Source organism: Callorhinus ursinus, unplaced genomic scaffold (genome assembly GCF_003265705.2).
Source record: "Callorhinus ursinus isolate GAN/ISIS: 27379988/994484 unplaced genomic scaffold, GSC_fseal_2.0 scaffold98, whole genome shotgun sequence".
Classification (NCBI taxonomy): domain Eukaryota; kingdom Metazoa; phylum Chordata; class Mammalia; order Carnivora; family Otariidae; genus Callorhinus; species Callorhinus ursinus.
The window spans coordinates 1,689,203-1,716,376 of record NW_027397160.1 but is presented as its reverse complement, the minus strand read 5'-3'; the positions used below and the strand labels follow the sequence as shown (position 1 = coordinate 1,716,376).

Here is a 27,174-nt window from a genome sequence, read left to right as displayed (position 1 = left end):
GGCACTGTCCAGCTCCAACAGTCTGTGACCTCACCCCGGGTGGGGCGGGAGGCCTTGGGGTGCACCTGGCAACTGCCCTCCACCACACTGAATGAGGAGTTTCCCCTGAAAGCACTTGGTATCTACTTTGCCATCGGTTTCAGTCCCTGCAGAAGCAGGGCTTAGCTCTGGGGCGGGGAGGGGGAGGGAAGGAGACCGTGCAGGGGCCTCTCCACTGGAAAGCAGCCCGCCGGGCCCTAGTCTTTGTGTTCGGCCTGTACTTGGAAGCTCTGCAGTCTTGGCTGAGCATTTGCTTTGTTTGAATCAATGAGTCAGTCTTTCTCCTCTCCCCACCCCCAGCCTTGCCTTTAGAGCAACATCAATATTCATGTATAATTAAAAAACAGCACAAAAAGCTGACTCCCTACTTCCTGCCCCCCAGGACTTTCTCTTCCTTGGCCGGAGTGCAGTCCTGGCTCCTGGGCAAGTCCCCGGGTGGCCACCCGCTCAATGCGGCCCTGTGTGCAGGCCTGGCAGCCCGCTGCCCCCCCCCCCCCCCCCCCGCGGCCCCCATTGGCTGCCTGTGCCCGCAGCGGGCTGCACCGGCCGGGCCCCACCGCCGGGAAGGGATAAGACGCCGCCCCACAGCCGCTCAGGCCACTCTGGACGCGGCCGCCAGGAGGGACGGGAGCAGCTAGCAGGAGCCACTGACGTGAGGACACTCGGGGAGAACCTGCTCTTTTCTTTCTGGGGACAGGGAACCCAGGGGGTGGGGCTGGGAACAAGGTGGTAGCTTCAAAAGCCCCTTTAGGATAACTGGCAGCATCTTACACATGTGAGTCCTGTTACTGCTTTGTGGACGTGACTGCTCAACTCGAGACAGCTAGAGGGTTTTTCTGCCTGAGTTTTAAACCATAAATCAGAGAAACCTCAGGTCCCGTGGCTCAGAGGTGACTGCTGACATTTCCTCAGCAGGACTAACAAATGTCGCTTCTGCCCTAAGTCTTTGAAGGGTAGGGTTTTCGCTTCCCTGCTGGCGGAGAATGACCGGCCACCAGAGCTAGGCCGGCCCTACCTCAAAAATAAATGTTTTCCCTTCTTGTTGCTTCTGTCCTGGGTGTGCATCCGCTTCTCTCTTTTCCCTCAACGGGGAATGTCAGGGTCTGCCTGGACACCACCCAGAAATTACATGACAATTGGGAGGTCTTTACAAGTAAATTACAAACGGGGTCAAAGAAATTGGGGGTCTGGTGGGTTTAACTTTCTTCAGTGTTGGGGTTTCTCAGGGAGGTAGGACCCCTTCCCACATCATGTGTGATGTGTCCTTCCACAGGGAGTTAAAGCCCAGAAGCTCTCTCGCTTCCCACATAAAGAGATTAATGCAGGAGTAACACTCACCAAACTAAGTGGAAAGGAAATATGGATATTTGATTGCCATTTCTCTTAAAAGATAAGCTTTAAAGCAGGGAAGAATTTAAAAGGAAAAAAAATTTAATTAATTTTAGTGTGGTTAAGAAAATCGCATTATACGGAGTTTTCAAACATGGAATAGATGTTTTATGCCTTTCCTTTAAAAAAAAAATCCCACTAGTCATACCATATGACAAAATAATTTAGCCTCTCCTTCCCCCAAATGATCACAGACTTTGAGAAACATCAGAATGATGCAAATGTTTCTTGGGTTCTTTGTTTTGTTTCCAAAAAACAAAATCAATCATTGAAAACCTGGGTGCAAAGGGTAAGAACGAATGAAAGGTTAAAGATGTTAGTCTATGTGATTTGTCCCAACCACGTGTGATAAATCTGATTTTTAGGGATTTAAGAGCAAAACAAAGGATATTGATTATTAATAGGGTGACTTTAGCAAGAAATCCTCAATGCTTTCTCCTTTGAGAAATCAGAAATAAATAAAATGTTAAATATTTCTTCCAATTTATTGTTCAGATATAAGTGACGTATCCAACATGGGACCGACTTTTCAACAATTAGATGTAGTTCTTGTAACCATTTTCAGCTGTGACAGTGCAAAGACTCCAGGCCAAATGTCGGTAGACGTCTCTGGCTGAATGTCTCAGTTTCGTGAAACAGTTGACAAGCCGTCCTTTGTAAAATGTACCCAAGTCCCAGGATCCAACATATTCCTGTTTTCAGGCCCCGGTCTGAGGTTCAGGTGGTGAGGGAAGTAGGAAGTTGTGTACTCTGGTGCCGGCAGAGAGACCCCAGCTCCAGGCCCGCGCCGGGCACACCACTGGACAGGCCCCCTCCCCGAGCCGGAGGCTGTTGGCGGCCCCGCGGGAATGCGACGTGCCTGGTGGCGCTCTGCCTCTTCTTCCTCAGAACCAGCCCAACCCTCGGGCCTGTAACCCTAGGGCATTTTTGTTTCTGGTAGGTCTTCTTTGATCTCTCACTGATCTTTTTCAAGAATATCGGCGGCATTTCTGCCATATTTGTTTTTCCAGTTCAGTTTTACAGCTGTTTTTGCTCATGTTGCTCACACCCGTCAAAAAAGATTGCCTTACAAACTTGTATTTAAAATGAGTTAAATTTATATATTATTTCAAAGGAAAGAGTTCCTGCATTTTACGATCTTTTTTTTTTTTAAAGATTTTATTTATTTATTTGACAGAGAGAGACACAGAGAGGGAACACAAGCAGGGGGAGAGGGAGAGGGAGAAGCAGGCTCCTGGCGGAGCAGGGAGCCCGATGCGGGGCTCGATCCCAGGACCCCGGGACCATGACCTGAGCCGAAGGCAGATGCTTAACGACTGAGCCACCCAGGCGCCCCGCATTTCATGATCCTTAGAGTCTTTTGGAAGGACCTGCATTTTTATTATTTTTTTAATGATTTCATTAATTTATTTGAGAGAGAGAGAGAGAGAGCACACACGTACACGAGCAAGTGAGGGGAGAGGCAGAGGGAGAGAGAACCCCAGGCAGATTCCCAGGTCGCAGGGCTCAGCCTGAGGCTCGATCTCACCGGCCTGAGATCAGGACCTGAGCCGAAACCAAGAGTTGGACACCTAACCGGCTGCATCACCCAGGCACCCCAGGACCTGCACTTTTCTTGCTAAACTTATGCTTAAGTAGTATGTGTGTGTTGGTTTATGGATTTATGAATAGGATTTTTCTACTCTGTTTTCTAATTGTTTATTGGTAGAATACAGGGGCACTATTGATTTTTGTAGCCTCGTTTTGTTCCTGGTCGCCTTACTTCTTTCTAGTTAATTCTAACAGCTCACAGTCAGTGCTTTGCTCCCCTGCACTCTGTCCCTTCATCTTGAGCCTGGTAAGGGCAGAGGGTAGCCTCCTGGGGAGGAAGCAGGAATCGACCCCCAGAGCCCCTCCCTGCGTGGCCCTGTCTTTCTGCTGAAGTTCCCCATTGGCCAAACCACACAGAAGCCAGGGGGTGTGGGAACTTAAGGGTGTGGCCACAGGGATGAAGAAGGGAAGGGCCGGCGGGAGTGGCTCCAAGAGGCTGCTAGAATTGGGACAGAGGCCCTCTGCCTGAAGGGGGGATGAGCCAAGGCCGGTCTAGCCCCCTCCTCTGGGTGGAGGTCTGTATAGCCAACATGTTAACTATTCTGTGCACAAACAAGGCAAAAAGCATGAGAGGGCATCTTTCCTTTGTGGACCCCTAGGATGTCTGAGCTGGAGAAGGCCATGGTGGCCCTCATTGATGTTTTCCATCAGTATTCCGGAAGGGAGGGTGACAAGCACAAGCTGAAGAAATCGGAACTCAAGGAGCTCATCAACAATGAGCTCTCCCATTTTTTAGAGGTGAGTCTTGATTTTTAAAATCGACAGGTTATCCATTCTCCTGTCCACTTATGAAACCACCTGTCCATTTTCTCTTCTGAGCTGCGCTGAAGGTGATTCCAGTGTAGGCTGCTTCTAAAAACGTGTTTGGGCAACTGAACCCTCACTTTAGACGCTCAGATGGCCCCCTGTTCTCATTTTCATCTGTTTTGTGTACAGTTGCAACAGCAAGGAAAAACTGCTGTCTCAAAGGCAAAAGAACAGGTTCCAAATAATGCTGACTTTTCTCTGAAAAATCTAAGGGTTTACAGCAGTAATGATGGCGGAATGGGAAGGAAAATATACTCATGATTTATCATGGGCCACAATGGACACACGAGAAAGATGTTAAACATAAGGTCTTGCCTTGGGGAGAAGGACTGTTTTCACTTTAGCTGCATGATCAGCAGCCACCGGGGTGACTAAAGATGCCATTCACTCAGCAAGTGTGTACTGAGGACGCACTGTGTTCCCTACCGGGAGAGACACAGGCCCGCTTCCGGGGCACCCAACCCGGCGCATCAACCCCGGCCGCAGCCTCGTGCTGAGAGCACAAGAGGGGAGGCCGGGAGGGTTTTAGGGAGCACCCATGGAGCAAGAGCCCCTAATGTAGGAGGCTGCGTGAGGGGTCCTGACAAGCCTGTGGGGGCGTATGTGCACGACTCACTTCCCTGCCCGTCTCCACCGCCCTCAGGCCGGCCACCGTCTCCACTGCACACCAGTCCCATGCCCTTGAGGCGATGAACCACATCCGCCTGGCCCCTGGCCCTCCCTTAGTGCCCAGAACCCAGGTCACGCACAGGAAATGGCCAGACGACCAACCAGGGCGCCAAGATCTGACCCAGTGCTAATTCGGGGATGGTGCCAGAGCACCAGGCGTGTGGCCCTGCCGCCCGGTGACAAGGAGCCGCCCTCCTGAGCCCGCTGAGCTCACTGTGGTGCCCCAGGTTCCAGCAGCAAGGCAGGGCCCGCCGTCCGCAGGACTGGCTGGGATTCTCCTGTCCGCACCCTGACCCAAACTCACCGTCGCTGTGAGGGGCACCACCAAATCCGAGGACTTGCCTGCAGGCTCAGGGGGATGGGCGTCTCTTGGGCTGATTCTGGGATTTTCTCAGGCATTCAAGTTCAAGTTCCACTGTCCCACCTGCCCACTCAGTTTCCCACCAATCCCAACTTCTAACCTAACAACCAAAACTCCCGGTTTCTTCTGTAGATGAGGGTTGTCCTAAGGGTGAAATGAGACAGTGTTTGAACCTATAGTGAAAGCCCAACAAGCAGTTATCAATAATTAATAGTTATAAAATTATTATAAAATAATATAAATTGTGTAAAATAATAGTTATTATTGATCTTAAAACAGGAAAAGCTTAGCGTGTGGGAACCACAGTTTGTAAAAGACAAACAATTCATAGTAAATGTATCAAGATATCGTCAACATTTGCTGGCCCGGTTTTATCAGGGTAATTTCGGTTTGGAGGCAAATCCATAATGTAAACGAAACACCGCACTTCCCGTCCCTCTTTGGCAGATGCTTCCAGGTCCCGCCCAACCCCCACTGGAATCAATCCTGCATATATTCCACATTCAAGGCGGCTCGTGGACCTTACCCCTGGCTGCTTGGGGCCCAGCTCTCCTGCTCCGGGGACTGGCAGTTCTGAGCAGTCTGCTCTTACGCTGTCCTTGGGTGTTTGGTGCCACGTTCTTCCCACCGCACCTGCAGCCCTGCCCTGTGCCTGCCCCTCTGGGCCTTGTAACCCCGTTCGTTTGGGGCAGCAGAACCGGCAGGAAAGTCCCATGACACCCAGAAAGCAACGGAAGGGGCAAAGAGAACACAGGACTTAACAAATTTAGGACCTGTTGCCAAGAGTCATTCCAGGAAAAGAACAACTTTCCAAAACATGGAAACCCACTGAAAGCCTTCACTCTAAGGACTTCCACTCCCAGAAGCAGTGAAACACTTAGGGGGAACCAAAAGTTCATGTTTTCTCCCAGGACGTTTGCTTATACCACGCTCAGGCGTACGTAGACCGCATTCCCCCTTCCCGGGTGTTTTTGTTGTAAGTACAGTGATAGCAAAGCTGCGGTTTTTCAGATTCTGGTTGTTCCATTCAGTCTTTTTCAAGTAGCTCGGGTCCCATGGGACCTACAGGTGGAAGAGACAGCGCGGACCCCCGGAGACTTCTGCCCAGCCAAGAGTCCCCAGTCACGCGAAAAACCTTTCTGGTATTTTGCATTTTATATCCTAAGTCGCTTCTGATACAAATTATGAAAGCCAGCCCACTATTAATCATGTTTTGATGGGCCTACATTCCATTTAAAAACAAGCTAGGCAATTTCTCTTCTATCTCTTAGGAAATCAAAGAGCAGGAGGTCGTGGATAAAGTCATGGAAACTCTGGACAGTGATGGAGACGGCGAATGTGACTTCCAGGAATTTATGGCCTTCGTTGCCATGGTTACCACCGCCTGCCACGAGTTCTTTGAACACGAGTGAGGCAGCAAGAGCAGCTACTGTGTTCAGGGGCTGTTGAGCGTCACACAAGCAGAGAGCAAGGGCTTGCAGGCTAGTAGGAGCTGAGCTTTCCAGCCATGTTGTAGCTAATTAGGAAGCTTGATTTGCTTTGTCAATGAAAAATCGACGACCTCTTTCCCGGGGCTGATTTCAACGGCCCCCACCATTCTTTCTGCTCCGTTAGCTGACGGTCCGCGGGACTCTTGTAATAACCGTTAAGGAGAGCGTGTGCTCAACCCGCAGTCATGGCTGTGGAGAATCCTCACCCAGAACAACCAAACTGACACCAAAAATGGCTCTGAACATTTGTGGTTCCTTAAGTCAAAAATACAAAGCTTTGCCCACTGTCCTTTGAAAGGCTGCCCTTCCTTAAATTGGTTTATCATCTGTGCAAATGAAACCTGGGGTCGTGAGGTAGTCTGACATGCCACTGGCTACCCAGAGAGTGCGGTCACGCTCCGGTCCCTTTCCCCGTGGTGAGCTGTGGGTGCTGGGCAGACATCCCTTGCTCACGGTGCTGCAGGAAGAATGTGTCTCACGAACCATCAAGTACTGACATTTTAATTCTAACCAGGACTGAGGATCAAAATTCCACATTCTGTGGGACTCTTCTGCTCGGGTCTCATCTTGCTGGTTGTGTGGCCTGGGGGGGGGGGGGGGCATGGTCCCATTCCCGTGGCCTCCTCTGCTGTCTGGGAAGTGCCCTGACCCTCATGCGTTTGTGTTGAGACAGGGCCTGCCCACGGCTGTTGGTGAAGTCAGTGTACGTGGAAAGCTGAACTATGTGCTTTGGTATCCACGAATTCAGATAAATCAAATTTCAAATAATCAACTTATAAATATTAACAGTTACTTCCCAGAAAATTCAAATTAGCCTTATCTACCCCCTTCTTCTGCTGCTTTTTTTAAGTGCACAGATTTGGAAATTCATAAGCCAATTGATTGCTTATATTTGCATTAAATAAAAAGAGTACTATAACAAGTCTCCGCAGCCGTTAAACATGAAACAGAAGTGAAACACCTGCCGAACTGGAAGGAGGAGGAAAGTGATGGCCTGGCTTCATCCCCATGCACGTGTGGCCTTCCCCAAAGCCAGGGCAGGTGCACAAGGCAAGGGACCCTTGGACGGGGGTGGGGTGAGCGGGGTGGGGTGTGAAGGGACAAGCATAGATGCAGCAGCGTGCAGAGGGGTGAGGAGGGGCCCAGAGCGGTGGGGGTGGAGGGGTGAGGGGTTGAGGTGAGTTGGTGAGGGGCGTAGAGAAGGGGGTGGGGGGGCGTGAGTGAGGGTGGGGGAGAGGCAGGGAGGCAGGGGTAAGGAGGGTGGGTGTGAGGAGGAGGTGGTGGGCGGTGAAGGGGGTGAGGCAGGTGAGGTGGGGGGTGAGGAAGGCAGCTGAGGGGCAGGGCAGCACCAGGTGGGACAACCACTGGCCCAGGCTTCTGCCCCAGACTTCCTGCCTGGTTGGCGCCAGGCGGCCTCCCCTGGACTAATCACGGGGAGGGGGCTGTGATGGGTCATGTGCCCGCGGTGACTGGGCAACTGGGCAGGCTGGAGAGGGTCTGAGACACGCGTGGCTGCCCAGGCATTTGGGGCTGGGGACTGAAGCCAGCACCTAGGAGCCATCTCCAGGGACCACGCCCCCAGCTGGCGTGCCCACCGCCCACGGCAGGGCCCCGTCTCAGTGCAGGCATCCGGGAGGGTCCTTTGGGCTCCAGCAGGTTTGCTCCCCACGTGGCCAGTGGCACCTGCTTGTCCCACTGTCCTGGCATCACCGAGCCTTGCAAGATGTCCTTGAAAATAAACCAGCATAAGGGGTCTCTTTGGGATTGGCAGAGGAATTGCCATCAGGGACATGCCAGTTATGACGAAACTGTGGGCAGGTCCTGAGGACACAGCAGGGGGAGGGGCCGCTGTGAAGGAGAGTCCGCTGGAGGAAGGACTGCAGCCCGTCCGGGCCCTTGGGCAGGGGACAGTGGGGGTGGGGAATGCAGGGGGAGGTGTGGGAGGCCCGGAGGGTCCCGCACAGCTGTGCCGCTCAGCCTGGGGCTGGCGTGTGCCTTGCACAAAGGGGTCCGCGAGCGCAGGGAGGAGGGCGGTGGGTCGGCTCTGGGGTGAGCAGCCCACGTTGCAGCCCCTTCTCTCCATTCATCACGGAAGGACAGCCCCACTGCTCTAGCCAGAGGCGGAGTGAGTCCCCGACATTCATTCCCTCGCCCGCTTCGATCCAAGAATCTCAAGGTGACTCAGTTCCCAGATGTCCCCGAGCTTCCAGGCCAGACAGGAACCAACTGGAGTGGCCCGGCCCCCGGCGAGCCTGCCATGGCAGCCGCGGAGTGTGCCCCTGGACCCCACATCCAGGGGGTGCCCCTTCACCCCAAGGAGGGAAGCTCTCCTCAGCATGTCTGCACAACCACCTCCGGAGATCCTGGGGGCCTCCTCGAACCAACCACCACGCTTCCTGGTTGTAAAATGCCCGTCGTCCTCCCCTGACCTCCGCTCAGTGAGACCTGTCTTCCCCCGCGGGCTGCGGCTAGTTCCGTGACTGGGTACTTATGGTCCCCACACGGCCCCTGGCGGGCAGCGCGGGGTCTGACCACCCAGAAGCTGCCCCAGGCATCCCCAGGTGGGCAGGGGCCTGCGGGGACAAGGCAGGCTGTTGGGAGGAATGACCCATCTAGGAGGGAAAATCAGCTCCTGACTTCAGCCAGGAGCAAAGACCGCTCACCTGGGGCCTCAAGCGTGGGAACTCTGCACCTTAAGTGACCTCCGTCCTCTCAGGTTGCTTTTCACAAGGCCCAGTGCAGCCACATGCAATTTCCCCTGCCCCATTGGTTCCCCGGCTTGATCCACAGTGGCCCAGAGAGTCTGTCTCCGAAGGGCCGAGACCCTGGGGCCAAGCCTGGGACCCTATTTGTGACGAGTGCTGTCGAGAGTCTGGGGCCTCCTGGGGACCTCTCCTCCACCCTCTGGACCTCAAGCCTCCCAGTGGGCACCGCTGCCCCGGCCCACAGGCCTGGCGAGACAATCACCAGACTTCCCTGTTGTGGAGAGGAGGAATCCTCACCTCATGGTCTCGGGGGGTGGCCGGCAGGCACAACAGCCATGGAAGACCACTGAGTTCCTGAGCCCTGGCCCTGCCGAGGGAACAGGGTGCAGTGGGGTGTGGGGCAGAGCTGAGGTCGAGGCTGAGGCGGGGACCTCCCCAAGAACAAAGCTTTTCTGAAGGCCCCCCACCTCCAGGGCCCCTCATGTAACATGGAGGTTCCTGGAATACCTGTCACACAGGTGAAATTTTCCCCTCCATGAGAGGCTGGGGGTGGGCGGTGGGGGGGAAGTGCTGTCTGTGCAGACCCCCAGCACAAATCCCCCCACCGGGAGCTTGTTAGATATCCAGCCACCTGGCCTCCCAGATCTGGGCCGGGCCAGGGAGGGCGGTGGTTGTTGGGAGGCTGCGTGAACAAGAATGTAGGTGATTCTTATCCTCGGAGAAGTTAGGAAAGACCAGATCAGTAAAACAGCACTATCGGCCTAGATCCTTCTAGAATTGTGCCACCTTCCCTGAATGATGGGCGTCCCAAGAGCTGACGAGGGTGGGGGAGACCTCGGCATCCCCAATATTTGAGGATCCAGAGCAGGGAGCTCATAGAAGCCAGGCCCCCAGACTGCAGCTGCCTCGTTTAGGAAAGGCTGTTGGATGGTGTGTGGATATAACCCGACGCGGCCCCCACCTCCTCTCCTGGTGGCCACACCTTGTGTGATACCCTGATGAACGTTCCTGATCTTAGGGGGAGGCATCCAGTCTTTCACCATTAAGCAAGATGTTAGCTGGGGCTTATAGGTGCAGTGAAGTAACTTCTACTCCAGGAGTGTTGGATTTTGTCAGGTGTTCTTCTACATTTATTAGGAATGATCATGTGGTTTTGTTTTTCATTCTATTGATACAGTAGATTACCTTGATTGAGTCTCAGATGTTAAGCCAACTTTGCGTTCCTGGGATAAATCCCACGTGGTTATGGTATATGTATCTTTTTGTATGTTGATGGATTTTCTTTGCCTTTTTTTTAAAGGATTTTCCTGTCCATGTTTGTAAGAGACATTGATCTTTTGTTTTCCAGTCTTTGTAATGTCTTTGGTTTTGGTATCAGGTAATACTGGCCTCTTCTATTTCTAGGAAGATTTTGTGAAGAACTGGTATTAAATTGTCTTTAGATGTTTGGTAGATTTCAGTGGTGAAGACATCTGGGTGGGTAGTTTTTAAATTATTCTTTATCTTTACTTGCTACAGGTCTGTTCAGATTGTCCCATTCCTCTTGAGTCAGGTTTTGTAATTTGTGTCTTCCTAGGAATTTGTCCTCTCATCTAGTTTATTGGCATACCAGTATTGATAGTATTCCTTTAGAATATTGCTTATTTCTGTAAGGTTGGTAGTAATGTCCTCTCTTTTATTATGATTCTAGTAACTTGAGTCTTTTATTTTTTTCTCGGTCAACCTAAAGTTTTGTCAGTTTTGAAAGAACCAGTTGTTTCATTGATTTTCTCTGTTACTTGTTTATTATTATTATTGTTAAAGATTTTATTTATTTGAGAGCGAGAGGGAGCAAGAGAGAGCATGAGCAGGAGGTGGGGAGAGGGAGAAGCAAGCTCCCTACCAAGTAGGGAGCCTGACGTGGGGCTCGATCCCAGGACCTGAGCCAAAGGCAGATGCTTAACCAACTAAGCTGCCCAGGTGCCCCACGTGTTGCTTGTTTATTAATTTCTACTTTTATTATTTCCCTTCTTCTTGCTTTAGGCTTAGTTTGCTCTTCTTTTTGCAGTGTCTTTAGGTAGAAAGTTAGGTTATTGATTTGAGATCTTCTTTCTTAATATAGCATCCATAGCTATAAATTTGCCTCTAAGCACTGCTTTAGCTGCATTGATATGTTGTTCTCATTTTCATTCATCTCAAAGTATTTTCTTATTTCCCTTTTGATTTCTTCTTTGATCCATTGGTTATTTAGGGAGGTGTTGCTCAACTTCCACACATTTGTCAGTTTCTCAATTTTTTCCCCGCTGATTGCTAATTTTATTCCACTGTGGTTGAAGATCATACTTTGTATGATTTTCATCTTTTTAAAATGTACTGAGGTTTATTTCATGGTGTAGCATATGGTCTAGCCTAGAGAATTTCCATGTGCACATGAGAAGCATTCATATCCTGTTGCTCCTGAATGGAGTGTTTTGTAGATGCCTGTGTCTAGATGATTTATACTGCTGTTCAGGTCCTCTGTGTCCTCGTTGGTCGTCTGCCTGGTTATTCTAGTCCATAGAGAGAAAACAGGGTACTGACATCTCCAATTATCCCTCCTTCCTTCGTTTCTGTCAGTTTTTGCTCCATGTATTCTGGTGATCTATTATGGTTAGGTGCATATATATTTATAATTATTAGGCCTTCCTGATGAATTGTTTTGTCATTATAAAATGTCCTTCTTTATCTCGTCTAGCAAATTTTTTTGTGTGTTAAAGTCTATTTTATCTGATATTAGTTTAGCCACGCCACCTGTCATATGGCTGCTATTTCCAAGAATTACCCTTTTCCATTCTTTTACTTTAAATCTGTCAGTATCTATGAATCTAAAGCATGTCTCTTGTCAGTAGCATATACTTGGGTCTTTTTTCATATATACGCAGTCTGATAATTTTTGCCTTTTGAATTATTTCATCCACTCACATTTAAAGGGTTTTATTTTCTTTTAAAGATTTATTATTTATTTATTTACTTATTTATTTATTTATGTATGTATGTATGTATCTGAGAGAGACAGCACAAGTGGGAGGGGCAGGGAGAGAGAGTGTGGAGCCTAGATTGGGGGGTGAGGGGTGGGGCTGATCTCACTACCCTGAGATCATGACCTGAGCCAAAACCAAAAGTCTGACGCTTAACCAACTGTGTCACTGAGGCGCCCCTCACCCATTCACATTTAATGTTTTGTGCCTCTGAATCCTCCTTTATCACTTCCTTTGGCATTAAGTGAATATTTTTTCTTTTCTTTTTTTTTTTTTTTAAGTAGGCTCCATGCCCTGTATGGAGCCCAACAGGGGCCTTGAATTCACAACCCTGTGACCAAGACCTGAGCTGAGATCAAGAGTCTGGCACTTACCCAACTTAGCCACCCAGGTGCCCCTATTGAATATTTCCTAATGAAGCCTGTAGATTTCTTGAATGATATTTTTTGAGCTGTTTGTTTGGTGGTTGCTTTAGGGCCTACCATACACAATGTATCAGAATCAGTTTCAGATTTATACTAGCTTAATTCCAGTGAGACATACAAACATTACTCCTGCATGCCTATTCCATCTCCTTCCTTTTGTGGTATGGTTGTTAGGCATATTACATCTATTAATGTCATAAGCCCAACAATACATTTTTATAGTTATTACTTTACCATCTGTGAAGTAGTCTGCTACAGCTTTGCTCTCAGCCACTTTTTTTGTGCTGTTATTGGCAAAAATATTACATAGACACTATATTTCTATATGTATAAGACCAACATTACATAATATACATATTATTTTATGCAATTTCTTTTTAAATTAGTTAAGGAGAAAAACATGCATTTATATCATCTTTTATAATTATGTAATTACTGCTATCTTTACCAGTGCTCCTTGTTTTTTTTTTTTTTTTTTTCATTTGAATTCAAATCACCATCTGGGATCACTTGTTTTTAGCCTGAGGGACTTAATATTTCTGGTGATACAGGTCAGCGTCTGGGAATGTCTTTATTTTGCCTCCACTTCTGAAAGAGCTTAGCTGGATACATGATTCTTGGTTGACAGTTCTTTTCTTTGGACTCTTTGAATGCCCTCCCAGGGTCTTCAGGCCTGTGATTGGTGCTGAGAATTCAGCTGTCAGTCTCGTTGTGAGGGGCAAGTTTTTCTCTCTTGCACGTTCAAGATTTCCCCTTTGACTTTCAGCATCTTTACTGTACAGCTGATCCTTGAACAACACAGGGTTACAGATGGTGACCTCTGTGCAGTTGAAAATCCATGTATAACTTTTGACACCTCCTAAACTTAACTGCTACAGCCTCCTGTTGACCAATAATGTAAGCAGTCAATTAACACATATTTATATGTTATGTGTTTTATATACTGTGTTCTTACAATAAAGTAAGCTAGAGAAAAGCAAATGTTGACAAAATCATAAAAAAAAAAGTACATGGACAGTACTGTATGGTATTTACTGAGAGAAAATCAATGTATGAGTGGGCCCGTGCAGTTCAAACTCATGTTGTTCAAGGATCATCAGCTTATGCCTGTGAATCTCTTTGTGTTTATCCAAACTGAAGTTTCTTCAGCTCCCTAATGTGTAGGTTAGTACTTTTCAATATATTTGGGGGAGTTTTCAGCCACTAATTCTTCAAATTTTTTTCTGCTTTTTTCTCTCTCTCATCGCCTTCTGGTATTCCCATTACACATGGCTGGTGAGCTTAGTGGTGTCCCACATTTCTCTGGGGCTCTATTCCTTTTTTATCTTTCTTCCCCCTCTGTTCTTTGGATTGCATAATCTTTTTTTTTTTTAAAGATTTTATTTATTTATTTGACAGAGAGAGAGAGACACAGAGAGGGAACACAAGCAGGGGTAGTGGGAGAGGGAGAAGCAGGCTTCCCGCGGAGCCGGGAACCCGATGCGGGGCTCGATCCCAGGACCCCGGGATCATGACCTGAGCCGAAGGCAGACGCTTAACTGACTGAGCCACCCAGGCGCCCCTGGACTGCATAATCTTTATCAATCTCTCTTCAAGTGTGCTGAAACTTCTCCCCATCCAGAAGTACTGTTGAGCCCCTCCAGTGAATTTTTCATTTACATTCTTGTACTTTACCAACTCCAGAAATTTCCATTTGGTTTTTTTATGTATGTAAATATATTGTATATTTTAGATATATATTTATATAACTTATTTATGTAATATATGAGTGACATCTATGGAATGTATAAACATGTTATATAAAATATTAGACATTTTATTTTGATCTTTCTATTGATAGTCTTTGATGTGACATTGTCATCATACCTTCTTTTACTTCCTTAATTATAGCTTCCTTTAGTTCTGTGACATATTTTAAGTGGCTACTTTCAAGTCTTTTTTAAATCTGACATCTGGTTCATCTCATAGGAAGTTTCTGTTGTCTTCTTTTTCCCTGGTGTATAGATCATGCTTCTTTTCTTTACATGCTTCATAATTTTGGGGGGGAATCTAGACATTCTAGATAGTACACTGAAGCAACTCTGGGTTCTTGCCCCTCCCTCTACCACCCATGCCTCCAACCCTGGGCTTGCTGTTGTCGTGTGTAGTGACTGGCCCCCTCCACGCAGTGGTAAGCCTCTGGTGTCATTCCTGTTCCTTGGGAGGTGCAGTGGTGGGTATGCCCACAGTCACCCTGGGGGATAGTGGTTTGGGCAGGACTCTAGGCTCTTTCACTGACCACACCTGGCTGTTAAGCTCAAGCAATACCAGCTGATTGTTCTATTGTTTTCAGCAATGCTGGGGTGGGGGAGGTATGGATAGCTCTAGAGCCTAACTTGACCCAATGTGGGATTCACAGAGGAAACAACTCCCAGGGTCAGTGTTGGAGATTTGTTCTAACCCCAGGAGGGCTCTTCCCCAGCCTCTCTCCCTGGTTCTCCTGAAAATTTGCTGGCCTACAGTTCAGCCAGTACCTTCACTGAATCTCTGAATCTCTTTCCAATGGCCTTTCACCACAACTCCTACTGTTTTTGAAAGTGCCCTTGTGATTGAACTTCTCCATGCTCTGGTGCAAATGCAGTCAGTTCCTTTGGGAAGAGACAAGGAGTTACCTGTTCTATAGCCTGCTTCTCCCAACAGGGGAGGGCTCTGGACCCAGGAGTGGGAACAAGGGCACACTTCTGAGGGACACACCCACTCTCAGAGCTTGGTGACCCGTGGGGTTTGGGGACAGTACTACCGTCAGGTCTTCTCAGCTCGCTTCTCCTGGCATGGAACCAGCATCTTACGAGCTGGGCGAGGCGGGGCTCGGGCCCCTGCCTCAGTGGTATCTCACCCAAAGTAGAGGCTCTGTTCCACAAGCGCAGATTATGGTTATGCTGACCATCCTAGTAGAATCACTTTGAAACAAATCAGCTATATTCATAATCTGAAATGAAGCACAAGTAACCATAGTTAGCATAAAATACTTAGAACATTAAAAAAAAAAAAGAAACCTAAATTGGGCCGCCTGGGTGGCTCAGTCAGTGGTTAAGAGTCTGCCTTCAGCTCAGGTCATGATCCTGGAGTCCCGGGATCAAGCCCTGCCTGCATCGGGCTCCCTGCTCAGCGGGAGGGTCTGCTTCTCCCTCTCCTCCCTGCTCTCCCCCCCACCCCCCACTCAGGCTCGTTCCATGTGTCTCCTCAAATAAGAATCTTAAAAAAAAACAAAAAACAAACCTAAACTAAAACAAACAGAATCGACCAAATGACCTACTAGACACAGTATGGACTATATGGACATTATCATCCTTAATATAAAATGGCTCCTACAAATCAACCAAAAAACCTTTGAGCACAGTAAGAATCGGCAGATCTGAATAGAATGAATCAAATGAGAAATCAAAACGACACATGAAAACATACTTAATATGACCAGATATGACACTTAATTGACCATCAATTTGGCAAGGACTTATTTTAATCTTGGCCAAGAGTCCGTTGCCAATACCAGGGGCTGCTGGAAAGAGGTCACTGCCACATGGCCTTTCAAACTGGGATGAACTCTGACCTGGTCACTCTCCCTGCAGGAACTGCGTCTGAGACAGCAACTGCCATTGCGGACGGGCGGGTACCCAGTGCGGCTAACGTACATCACCCGCCACCGGCGGACGGGCGGGTACCCAGTGCGGCTAACGTACGTCACCCGCCACCGGCGGACAGCAGGGGTAAACCTACCGTCAGTCATGGCACACAGCAGCTAAAACATGTAGAAGAATATATGTGATAGATTCAAAGTCTGTAATTTATTAAGTACAAAAATGGATATAAAAGCATAGGACCCTAATTTTGTAAAAATTTTAATAAAGAAAAAATTAATCCCTGAAAGGGTTTTTAGCAGATACGAATGCTGCTATTTCGCAGAGGTAGGATGAGAGGAGATCATAATTTTCTCCTTCACACTTTAATATGCTTTGTAGATTTTATGCTGTAAGCATAAAAGCTTTTATATTCAGAAAAAAGAATGCATAATAAAATACATCCTATTTGGGATAATTTAAAAAACATTTCACACATTTCAAAGTGCAGAATTACAAATAGTCAATACCTTTTATTAACATAATGATATAAAAAAATTATAGTGTGATATACAGAATTCCCAGAGAGTAATTTTAAAACATTTTAATGCACTTCCTAAAATCTTAATTTACAAGACACTTTGTCTTACTGCCACTGACCTCTCAATACAAAAATTTTACAATATTTGTTTGCTATAAAACTACAACATTGAGATTAGGGTTAGGTAGTTTTTCCCCACCGGTCACTCTATTACAAGGAATGTCCGTTAGTCCACTGCTAGAACCTCTGTATGTCAAACAATAAGTTATACAGATTATGTACATAATTACAACAGGCTTATTAGGATTCCAGTATGTTGTAACATATTACACCGCAGCTCAACACCATAGGCAAACAGAACTAATACGCACGTGCTACCTGTAGCCAAATAAGAGATGTGAGAGTTGGCCCAGCTGGCCAGGCCCATTTGGTGGTGAATTTAAAATGGTAGAGAATTAATAATAGCTTTGTTAGGCACTGCTCCAGGCTAATTCCAGAAACACCTGGTTGTTCCTAGGAAGCATGCATAATTCATAAACTTTCCCACACTCAATCCCCCCAAAACCCCACAACTTCATAACATACTCTTTAAGAGCTATATAAAAATAATCTTAGATTTGAGCTTTGCTTCAAATTCTTTTAAGTATCTAAAGGATTTTACATTCTCTTCTTTGATTTAGCTTTACTATAATGTTAGATCAGTCAGTTTCATCAGGTTTGAATAAAATAACTGAATGCAGTTTGGCCAAGTTTTATAGGCACACAACTCAAACTGTGAAGTCCAGGGTCGGGGGACAAGGCTCTGTCCACGGCCCCTGGAGCCCGTGCAGGGTGCTCAGCAAGCAGCACCAAGGATCTGAACGCCCCAGGCACTGCCGCCAGTGCCCCCAAGTCTGTTAATAGGAATAAAAATAACAATTCAACACAATTCCTCGGATTGAGAAGGACTTATCCGGTGGTGTTAGGAAAACGAGGAAGTTAACTAAACAGCATGAAGTGACAAACCTAGGAAGTGGTTTAAGACTAAATGCTGGTTTATCTGCCCAAAAGCAAGCATCTAACCTGACAGCCCCAAGTGGCACTTCCCGAGGATCAGTGACAACAAACGCGGACGATCGGGCACACGCGTTCTCACACATTTCCACATCCAACCAGCACAGGAAGCGCCCTGTGAGCGCAGGGGTGGGGGAGGGGTGGGGGGGGCTGCGGCCAGGACCTGCTGCCCTCGCTCGGCTCCTCCCTGTGAAACAGAAGTGAAGCACACGGACTAGGGGCCTCAAGTTCTTCCTAGCATGAATTCTATATAGGAAGTGGGAATAAATAACTGAATTTTTAAATTCAAGAACTATATTTTCAGCCTAAAAAAAGTGCAAACTTGCAACACAGTAGCGCACTTGCAATGCCTCCCCTCCCCGAGCCGGGCCTGCCTCTCCCCTCACGCAGCCCTCTGTTCAAGTACTGACATTCCTGCTCTCCTAAATGTCCTCCAAGAGCAAGACACTTCTTCAGATGGTCCAGGAAGCGGTTTCCCAAGTGAGATTTGGGGAGCCTGGAGACGGATCTGAACAAGCAGGGGGGATGGGGCGCGACGCTCGGGAGGACTGGAGCCCTTCTCCTGGTGGCCGCTGGTGGCCCGATGCCTCTGCCGGTTCCCGCCGCGGGAGGCACGGGGCTGAGGAGCTGCGCTCACATGTTGTAGGCCACGTAGATCGGGTCCAGCTGGTCGGCCAGGAAGCCGTCTCGAAGGTGCATGCGCTGCTTCTCGCCCCGCGAGTTGATGGGGATCACACCGGGGTCCACGATGACCACCACGCCCACAACCAGGTGATGCTCCTCCAGCACCACGTTTGTGACCAGAGCCACCAGGTCCAGTGCGTCCTGCTCCAGCCCATCCAGCTCCACCACCACGACCAGCAGGTTGGTCCAGGTGAACACGGCGCTGCAGGGACAAGACAGGCAGCGTCACACGGGGGGTGGGCACAGGCCTCTGGGCCACACGGACATGCGGGAAACAGTGCCAAAAAGAGAGCAGTGAGGGAAATCACAAACGTTTGCTGACATCACACCACAGCTTAACGTCACTAACAATGCAAGGGTTGGGCTAAATGCATTTTCTAGGAATCTCCATTCCAATTAAAGCCCTGAATAAGAACCGAGTATTAGCTGATGCTGAACGCTGTGCCTGACCCAGTTCAAGCTCCCCACCAAGGGAAGACATCAGGAGTCGCAACCATTTCAATTAAAAAGTTCAAGTAAAAGCAGAAACACTTCAGGATAACTGAGGGACCTCACGTTTTGAGACTGATTAGGAGGTAAGGAAAGAGCTTGCAAGAGGTCTGGGGTCTGCTGCCGGAGGCGGGCTGGGCCAGGCAGGACGTGGCTCTCACCACTCGGCGATGCTCCTGTGGGCTCGGACCACGGACGTCTCGATGTCAATGGGGTGGTAGCGCATGCCTCTCAGCTCCAGCGTCTCATCCAGAGACCCGACCACATACAGCGCGTCATGTCGCTCTGTGAACACGGTTCGCACACCTCAGAAGGACACCCAGGGGACACCGGGCGCATCTGCACCCGTGTCAGCCCCAAGTCATGCTATGTGTGACGACTGAGCCTCCCGCCCGTGAGCCGGCCAGTCACCCCCTCAGGAGAGCCACGTCAGGGTGTGAACACACACGGTAAAATAGTTTGTGCCATCTCTGGAATGAAACAGCATCTGCAGGGACACCGAGTTCTGACTTGATCTGGGCAAACTGTGGTGGCCCAAGGGACTCTGCAGCTTTCAGGGGTCCCACGTGGGGAGGGCCTGGTGGCCTTGTCACCAACACCCCAAGGCCAGTGAGGGACAGCCACAGGGGCAAAATAGCCATTTTCAGAGAAAACTGCTACCAGAGCACATCCCTGCCCCCCACACCTCACGACACAAGCTCACAGCAAAGGGCGAGGTGAGCCAGCAGGATGTCTGAGATGCTGCGGCTCGCGGGCAGTGCGGACAGACCCCAACACACGTCAGCACCGGTGCGGGGGGTCCAGAGGCAACCCTCACCTCCGCTGGCATCCGTGAGCTCTGTTCTTCGAAGGAAACCGAGGTAGCCAGTCCTCGCCCAAATGGTCTGGGTGTCTCCAAAACTCAGCCGGGCACTGAAGTGATCGGCGTGCAGTGCCTCCTCCCCGTACACCGTGTAGTAGCCTGTAGCATTGTGCGGGCTGCTCACCCAGATCTGCAGGGCTCAGAGGACGAGAATGTTGGCACATCACAAATGCTGGACACAGACTGTCAGGAGACGTCACCAGCCCAGAGTGCTTAAGGAAACACTTAACAGAGGCGGCGGGAGAGCGAGCTCTTTTCTCTTGTGAATGAAGTTAAAATTCCAGGCACGAAAAGCAAGCAAACAACTTTTCTCTCCTTTAAGTGAAGCATTCCTCTCTTCGCCCTAGGAAGGTTTCTGGGAGCCCCCGCACGTCTGCTCGGGGACAGGTGAAGGGAGGGAGGGCTCACAGGACAGAGCAGGCATGGCTGCCAAACCTCCCCTGCGGACATGCCGAGTCTACACACAGCCACACAGCCGTCGGCCGCACACAGGGTGGCGGTACCAAGTGTTGTGGGGTCCCCTGGGGTGTCCTTCTAAACACAGGGCCCATCCAGGACCCACAGTCAGCTCCCCAGACTGAGCACCTGGTTCTAGACACCCCCCAGACGGCATCTCAAAGAGGACACGGGGCGGCCAACAGGGCCTCCTGCCCTAAGAGGCAGGTTCCCAGCCTGGCACAGACCCTCCATGACCACCTTGGGGGCAAACTGTTGCCCTAACAGGCCTGGGTCCAGCTGGCCAGGAAGGGGGAGGGCTGAGGGGCGGCCCCATGCTGACTACACCCTGGACGGGAGCCGTCAGGACAATCAGGACACTGAGCGACCCCTGGAAGGCCCCCATCAGACAAACTGGGCAGCATCTGTGTAAATACCCCTGAACCCCATCTGCCAGGACCCCAGAAGCTGTCCACAGCAGAGCACAGTGGTCCTTGTGCCCACCTGGTGCTCGCCCACAGAGGCTGGAACTGGAAGCCTGAGACGTTCCCACCACAACTGAGCGGCCTGGGCCCCCGGCCCCCAGGGAACGGTCCCACCTGCCCCGAGTCACTCAGGACCCACTCCCATGCACGACACATTGTGTCGGCACAGTGACTCCCACAAAGCTTGCATCCTAAGGACACAGAGCAACCCCCCCCAAGCCTATGTCTGCCCCCAGCCAGCCCCTCCCTCGGGGACTGCTTTTCAAGGGGAATCACAGTGTCTGGACAGCTCCTCGGGCCTCCCAGAGCCCACAAAACTTGAGGTTTCCCTTCGCCGGAGAGCAACCCTGGGGTGGGCTTCATCCTGCGGGACCCCAGAGGGACCCGCCCACACAAATGGGTGCAGTAGGGGCAGGAGCAAAACAGCTTCTCCAAAGTATGTGTGACCCCAAACGGCTGAGAATTCCCGACTCTGGGACAGACTGGGGAGACGAGTCGGGGCAGCTGCTGAGACCGTGGGGGCTCCGGCCCCCCACCTTACCTCTCCCAGGTGTGAGTCTCCAAGGGGCCCTTTGGTTTCAGTGTGCGCAATAATGACCTTCACCCCAGGGAGGATCTGGAAAGAGGATGTGAGTGATCAGGAGGGTTAGACGCGAACCTAAATCAGACACCGATTTTTCACAGAAATAAGAGACTTTTTAATAGATAAAAATAAATTGTGAATCTTAGCAAAATTATCCCAGTTCCTAAGAATGGACCCTATTTCAGATGTCGAGAGGGGTAAGGAGGGTCTCCTTAAGCATCTCCCACACCTGGGGTCTTTCACTAAGGCCACACGAGGAGAACCTGCTCCTTGCAGGGGCCCACAGTATAGGGCGCCATCCACACGCCATGGGCCACTGCCAGGGCTCTGTGTGCCAGCTCGGTGAGCCCCGGCCTGGCCTGGGGAGCCACCCGTGAAGACATGGAGTCAGTCCTACTCTGCCGCTGGCTCAGGAAGGCAGGGGCACTGGCTCTGGTCAGACCACCCGGACACCTGTTCTGTCTGGTGGCGTCCCCACATACAAAACAGATGGCAGTGGGGCCCTCCAGGCAGATGGGAGGGAGGGTCAAGGGTCACAGGAACATGGGGATGCAGGCTCTGTCGCCCATGGCCATCTTCCTCCTCTCCCCCAGCTCAGCTCCAGCCACACTGGCCCCTCCAAGGCCCACACTCCCACCCCAGGACCTTTGCACCAGCAGAGCCTTCTGCGCCTCATGTCTGTGGCTGTCCCTCCTCAGAAGCCCGACCCTGGTCACCTCTGCAGGCACAAGGCTCTTGTGCTGCTGTCGTCCCCACTGCCCTGTCCCTAGCAGTCGCTGTGACCCTAATGGTGTGGGAGCAGAATCGGGGTGGCCCTTCCAGGCTGCGTGGGCTGGGCCAACCTCCATTTCTTGCCTCTGGGATTGTGCAGGAACAGAACGGGCCACCTCTCTGCCCTCGGCCTAGCACCGACACACTGCAGGAGCAGTGGGAAGCCCTGAGATCGGGGCCGTCTGTTCCCGGCTGCGACGCTGGGCACCCAGCCCTGCCCTTGACCCTGCTGTCTCCTGACGCCCAGGCCATCCCCCCACTGCATCACACCGCCTGATAAAGCCACGCGGGCGCTCTTCTTTCCCTCGAACTTTCCCTGGCTCTGAGAACACCTGTTCTCCAGATCCCCCTGGGGGCATCGGGGCCCTGACCGAAGGGGCCCAGCAGCCTCAAGACCCCAGTGGGAGCTCCTTCTGGGCTTCTGCCCCTCCCTCCTTTCTGATGTCCTTGTGTGAGTGATGAGGAGGAGAGGAGCCCTCCGCATCAGCCCAGCTGCGACCCCCATCGACCTGTGTCCATCGGGACAGGTTGAACTCTCGGAACCCGCCAAGGGCCAAGTTCCAGCTCCCACTACCTTTCCAGACTCCGTCAACGGCAGACTGTGCGGAGAACCCCGTTCTACCAACCGTACCCTGAAAATTAACAAGGGAAAAGGTCATCAGAAACTGCTTCTCACTATAAAGGTTGGTCTGTGGACAATGCCTCGCCTTCAGACTCGTGACCTTGCCGTGACCTTGGAGCAGTGACTGCCTGCTGACTGGCCCCAACTCAGGGCAGGGGTTGGCTCCAGCTTTCTCTGCACCCTCCTCCCAACCCCCCCACCTGCTGGCCCCACCCCCAGGAAGCTCCACCGCTGTTTACATCAAGGGGCAGCATGGCCACGTTTGAGGGTCCAGAACCAGGACCCAGCTTCGGAACTGGGAGGGACCAGACCCACAGGGACACACTGGTGGCCCCCAGCGCACATTTACTGACGAAAACGCTAAGTCCGGTCTTAAAATGGTATCATGGGAAAAACATGCTTGCCATTGGCTGGTTCGCTTGTTTTCTACCCCGTAAGACGACCCATGTCAGGTGTTGGGTAACTCCCATCATCCCTCCAGGGGTGGGAACCACAGGTTCAGGGATGCTGCCTGAGCTGTGCTGACACGAGGGGCCGAGAAGGCAGCCCAGGCTCCCCAGGGGACCCAGCCAGCCAGCCGCTCACAACAGGGTGCTGGGAGGTCGGCTCGGGACCCATCAGCCCACACAAGATCCCCTGCGGGTGCGGATGGGCCCTTACCGGTCGTGGCGCAGCGCCCTCATGTCTACGTAGACGGTGGTGGGGTCCGGGCCGGCCGTGCCCTGAAAGGAGAGCAGCAGAGGAACCTCCCTTCATCGGGTTTGCAGGAGCGCGTCTGCATCTCTACACGGGCACAGCCGCGTGACAGCCCCTCCCGGGTCCCCAGGGGACACCCAGGAAGGCAGCAGCTCTGCCCGGGGCAGTGAGCCTGCCCGCGGGCACGGACGCCCTCCATCCAAACATCTACCTGGCTCAACAACATCAGGTGGAGCGTCCAGCAAAATCCTACAATTTTACTCGTCAGTTCTAACAGCTTTGTGTTCCCGCTGGTCCCTACCCTCCGTGCGATGGTAGAAACACCACCGTAGATTTTGGAGGGCATTTCCGCCACGCCGTCAGATCAGGCCTGGCCTCTCGCCGGCCAGCTGGATTCTACCAAGGGCAGAGCAGAGGGGAGGCTCTCTCGGGGATTCACCCTTCTCGTCTCTCTTCGGAGACTTGGCATTGACCCTGCCGAGGCTATTAGGGCCCATTTAGTAGATAAGGAACATGGAGTTAAACGGACACTCTGCTCGACGTCACTCTCTGAAGACCCCAGACAGTGTAACCCACGTCTGCCCTGGTTACAACAAGTGTCTTCTTTGAGACCAAACATGGCCCTTCCTCCATGGGCAATGCTAGGACTGTACGTTCTTTTGGAAAATGGCTTTGCTCTTCCACTTGGTTTCAAAGGAGCTTTTGTAATATGTCAATAACAGCCACTGTGAGCAAAGTCAGACAGGAAAGACACATGCGTTTGTCTGGAATTCACAAGAAGCCACAGGAACTCTTGGGGGAAGCACAGAGGTGCCTTGAGGTTGAGGTCAAGGTCGTACCTGCTCAGCCAGCTTTCCCAGCCTGTTGGGCTGACAGAGGCAGAGAATGCCAGCAGAGGGAGACAGGGAGGAGACAGCCACAGGAAACAAACAGGAAGCAACAGGCCACGTGAGAAACACACGTAAGAGAAAGCAAAATACGTCACTGCATCTCAAAGCGCAAATGTGAACAACCCATTAAGAGTCTGGCAATCCTACGTGGCATCCCACGTGCCGACAAATGGTACAGACACCTTCAAATATCGAGTAAAGAGGGCACCGGCTTTTAGATGCTGAGCAGAGAGGAAGGTGTTCACTTACAGCCTCGAACTGTGCATCAACAGCCTGACACTTGGTCATACTTTCTACAATAGGAAGGGACGTGAGGAGGGGGCCCCAGCCCACCTCCTCCTGCCACGGGCGAGGGTCTGAGGCTTGGAGAGGCCAGCAGAGTCTTCACGGCGGGGAGGACATCAGCAGAGATGCCCGGAAAACAGGAGGACGGCCTCTGCGTGACAGACCGGCCCTGGGCCGGGGACAGGCTGGCCCAGGAAAGGTGTGCCGGGTGCCAAGGACCAAGGCTGCGCAGAGGCCCGGGCTCCAGGGATGCCTCTTCCACACCCCGTAATTCCTATACCGTGTCCGTGAGGAAGGCATTCAGTATGTTTTTACGAAGAAGTGAAATGCAGATACTAGTACCAAATCCGGAAAACAGCCAGCCATCTGAAGCAGCATTAGACATACTCTAGCTGTTCAATTTCTGAAACTTCGTGTTTTCCTTTTAATAAGTAAAATACCTTAATGTTTCAAAAATGAATTTGGGGCAATACAAACCACCACGTTAATTAATGTTTCCATTTAAAATTGGTAAATGTCTTTCTTTCATTCTCTCTCTCTCTCAAATAAATAAATAAAATCTTTAAAAAAAAATAAAATAAAATAAAATTGGTAAATGTCATAAGCTTTAAAAAATTAGCTACAGGGGCGCCTGGGTGGCTCAGACGGTTAAACCTCTGCCTTCGGCTCAGGTCATGATCCCAGGGTCCTGGGATCGAGCCCCACATCGGGCTCCCTGCTCCGCGGGGAGCCTGCTTCTCCCCTTCCCACTCCCCCTGCTTGTGTTCCCTCTCTCGCTGTCTGTCAAATAAAAAAATAAAATCTTAAAAAAAAAAATTAGCTACATATTGTATCCACCTTAGAGATTTTTCCAGGTAAGTGAATAGCCGCTGCTCAAGAACGTGTTGTTTTCAAATGAGCCTTTGTTCATCTAGGAGACTAGAATATCTTTTACAATAAAACCTTCCAGCTCACAGGCTGAACTGACATATGGAAGTGAACATAAAAGGCTCAGAGGACAAGCAGGGACCAGGGACCAGAAGGCAGGACAGCACATGGAGGGCGGCAGGAGGGGGGGCTCCCCAGCAGGCCTTACCTGGAGGCAGATGGCCACGTTGACCCTGCAACCGAACGTGGTGCTCACCGCACGTGCTGGCAGCCCCAGGTCCTTGAACAGCTTGGAGAAGGACTGCGTGAGCGCGATCCTGGGCCTCTCCTCTGCGACCACCATGCAGGTGCGCACGCAGGACAGGTTCACCCCCTTCATCTGTGGGAGGGGTGGCGGAACGGTCCTGAGCCATCTGAGGAAGGCTTGGCGGGGCACCCCCAGGGGCACCTGGTGCAGGAGCAGGGGGAGCGGGAAGCAAACCACAAACCCCAGCCTCCTCCTCCCCTGGGTCTCACTGGGTGGTCTCAGTTCCCCAGGGTCCTAAGCATGAAAGCACTGGAGGGGGCCCCTCAGCTCTGCACCCACTCCTGGCCTCCTGTGCCCCCGCTCCAGGCCCCTGGACCCCATGGTGCACTCAGAACTTGTATGGGCCCCGCCTCCCCACCCTGGCTCCCCTGCCCACCGCACTCTGCTCCCTGCACCCCTGCGTGGCTCTCACACCATCGTCTGATGTGTGGGGTGTGCAGAGGAAGGGAGGGACCTCTAGGGGCACAGCGAGGAGCTCGCAGCATGGTGGGGTCCGGGATAAAGCACCATGGAGCCAGTGTGGCTCAACTCTATTTCCACAAATGGCTTGAACAGATCTTGGGGGTCTTTGCTTAAGGTTCCCAGGGTCCCGTTTAGAAACAAGTAGGAGCCCCTGGTTTGGACGCTCTGAAAGGAAAGCAAGCAGGGTCGCTCACTCACCCTGAGGACGCCCGTCTGCGCTCCCAAGCCCTTGGTGCACATTTCCATCACCGAGTAGGAGCAGAAGGTGACCCGGGCCTTGTACTGGCTGACGGCAGACAGCCACAGGGATACGTTGCTCTCCAGCTCCAGTGGGGGCACCAGGACGGACTGGTGTCCTGAGTAGACGCTGGGAGAGTGCAGGGGGGGGTCAGGACCGCCCACGAGGTGCCCTGGCCCCCTGCATCCCTGCCTCTTTCCTTCCCCGAGGACACTTCTTTCTAAGCCAGAACTGGGCACAACTTGGCCCTAATTCAAGTGGGAGTTTCACTAGAAAATTCTGTGGGGAGCAGGGGGGTGACACAGTGGTGTGGTCTCCGTCTAAGCACTTTGGAAGGATCCAGAGTCACAGTTAGGGACAGAACCTGCTGGCTGGAGACTCTGGCTTTCTACTTCCAGAGATCCGTTGCTACCTCCTAGTATTTGTTGAAATTAAGTAGTCTCTTCCCTATTACTGGTAACGGATACTGTTTATATGTAGTGAAAAATGTATTTTTACTCTTTTTACTCAGTTCCAAACTCAGGCTCCGATCCTTTTCACCCCCAAATGAACCCACTCACGTGTACATCTTAGACTCCCTGGGCACCAAAAATGAATGTTAAGGCCCCCAAAATGACACAAGTGATTCCAGTCCTGCAGGCAGGCAAGCTGCAGGGGCACCTGCTCACCACCTGCTCACCACCTGCAGCACTCACCTGCACAGACACCACAGGGCGAAGCCGAGGCCACAGTAGGGATCAAGGCATATGGCGATCTGCCTCGAGGGGTAGAGCTCACACTGCAGCTTTATGGAGCGGCACAAGGCACTTGTGGCTGCGTGTGACATCTTAAGAAGGA

General features: G+C 51.2%; 2 protein-coding genes across 4 annotated transcripts in view; one reads left to right on the top strand and one right to left on the bottom strand.

Moving 5' to 3' along the window:
• Positions 1-543: 543 nt before the first annotated feature.
• On the top strand, positions 544-7,268 carry S100B (S100 calcium binding protein B). The gene is made up of 3 exons (XM_025863529.2): positions 544-691; positions 3,618-3,756; positions 6,127-7,268. Exons 2-3 carry the CDS (start codon positions 3,619-3,621, stop codon positions 6,265-6,267), a joined length of 279 nt encoding a protein of 92 aa, XP_025719314.1. The 5' UTR covers positions 544-691; position 3,618; the 3' UTR covers positions 6,268-7,268.
• A 9,305-nt stretch (positions 7,269-16,573) lies between these two features.
• DIP2A (disco interacting protein 2 homolog A) overlaps positions 16,574-27,174 on the bottom strand; it is a 104,146-nt gene continuing 93,545 nt past the window's right edge. For 2 of the 3 annotated variants that reach the window (XM_025863380.2, XM_073888907.1), the window contains 9 exons: positions 27,033-27,163; positions 26,298-26,466; positions 25,539-25,709; positions 23,253-23,314; positions 22,545-22,602; positions 21,158-21,232; positions 19,652-19,826; positions 18,996-19,119; positions 16,574-18,547 (listed from right to left, as the gene is read on the bottom strand). In XM_025863380.2, the coding sequence (XP_025719165.1) occupies positions 18,295-18,547; positions 18,996-19,119; positions 19,652-19,826; positions 21,158-21,232; positions 22,545-22,602; positions 23,253-23,314; positions 25,539-25,709; positions 26,298-26,466; positions 27,033-27,163 (1,218 nt within the window). In that variant the 3' untranslated portion in view covers positions 16,574-18,294. Of the gene's footprint in view, positions 18,548-18,995; positions 19,120-19,651; positions 19,835-21,157; positions 21,233-22,544; positions 22,603-23,252; positions 23,315-25,538; positions 25,710-26,297; positions 26,467-27,032; positions 27,164-27,174 lie in introns of those variants that run through there. The other variant, XM_025863381.2, reaches the window with a different exon arrangement.

What these genes read in the sequence shown, in the direction of transcription:
- S100B (XM_025863529.2), top strand. Translation starts at nt 3,619, where the DNA reads ATGTCTGAGCTGGAGAAGGCCATGGTGGCCCTCATTGATGTTTTCCAT. An exon ending in AGCTCTCCCATTTTTTAGAG is followed by an intron (nt 3,757 to 6,126) that starts GTGAGTCTTGAT and finishes TCTATCTCTTAG; the next exon opens with GAAATCAAAGAGCAGGAGGT.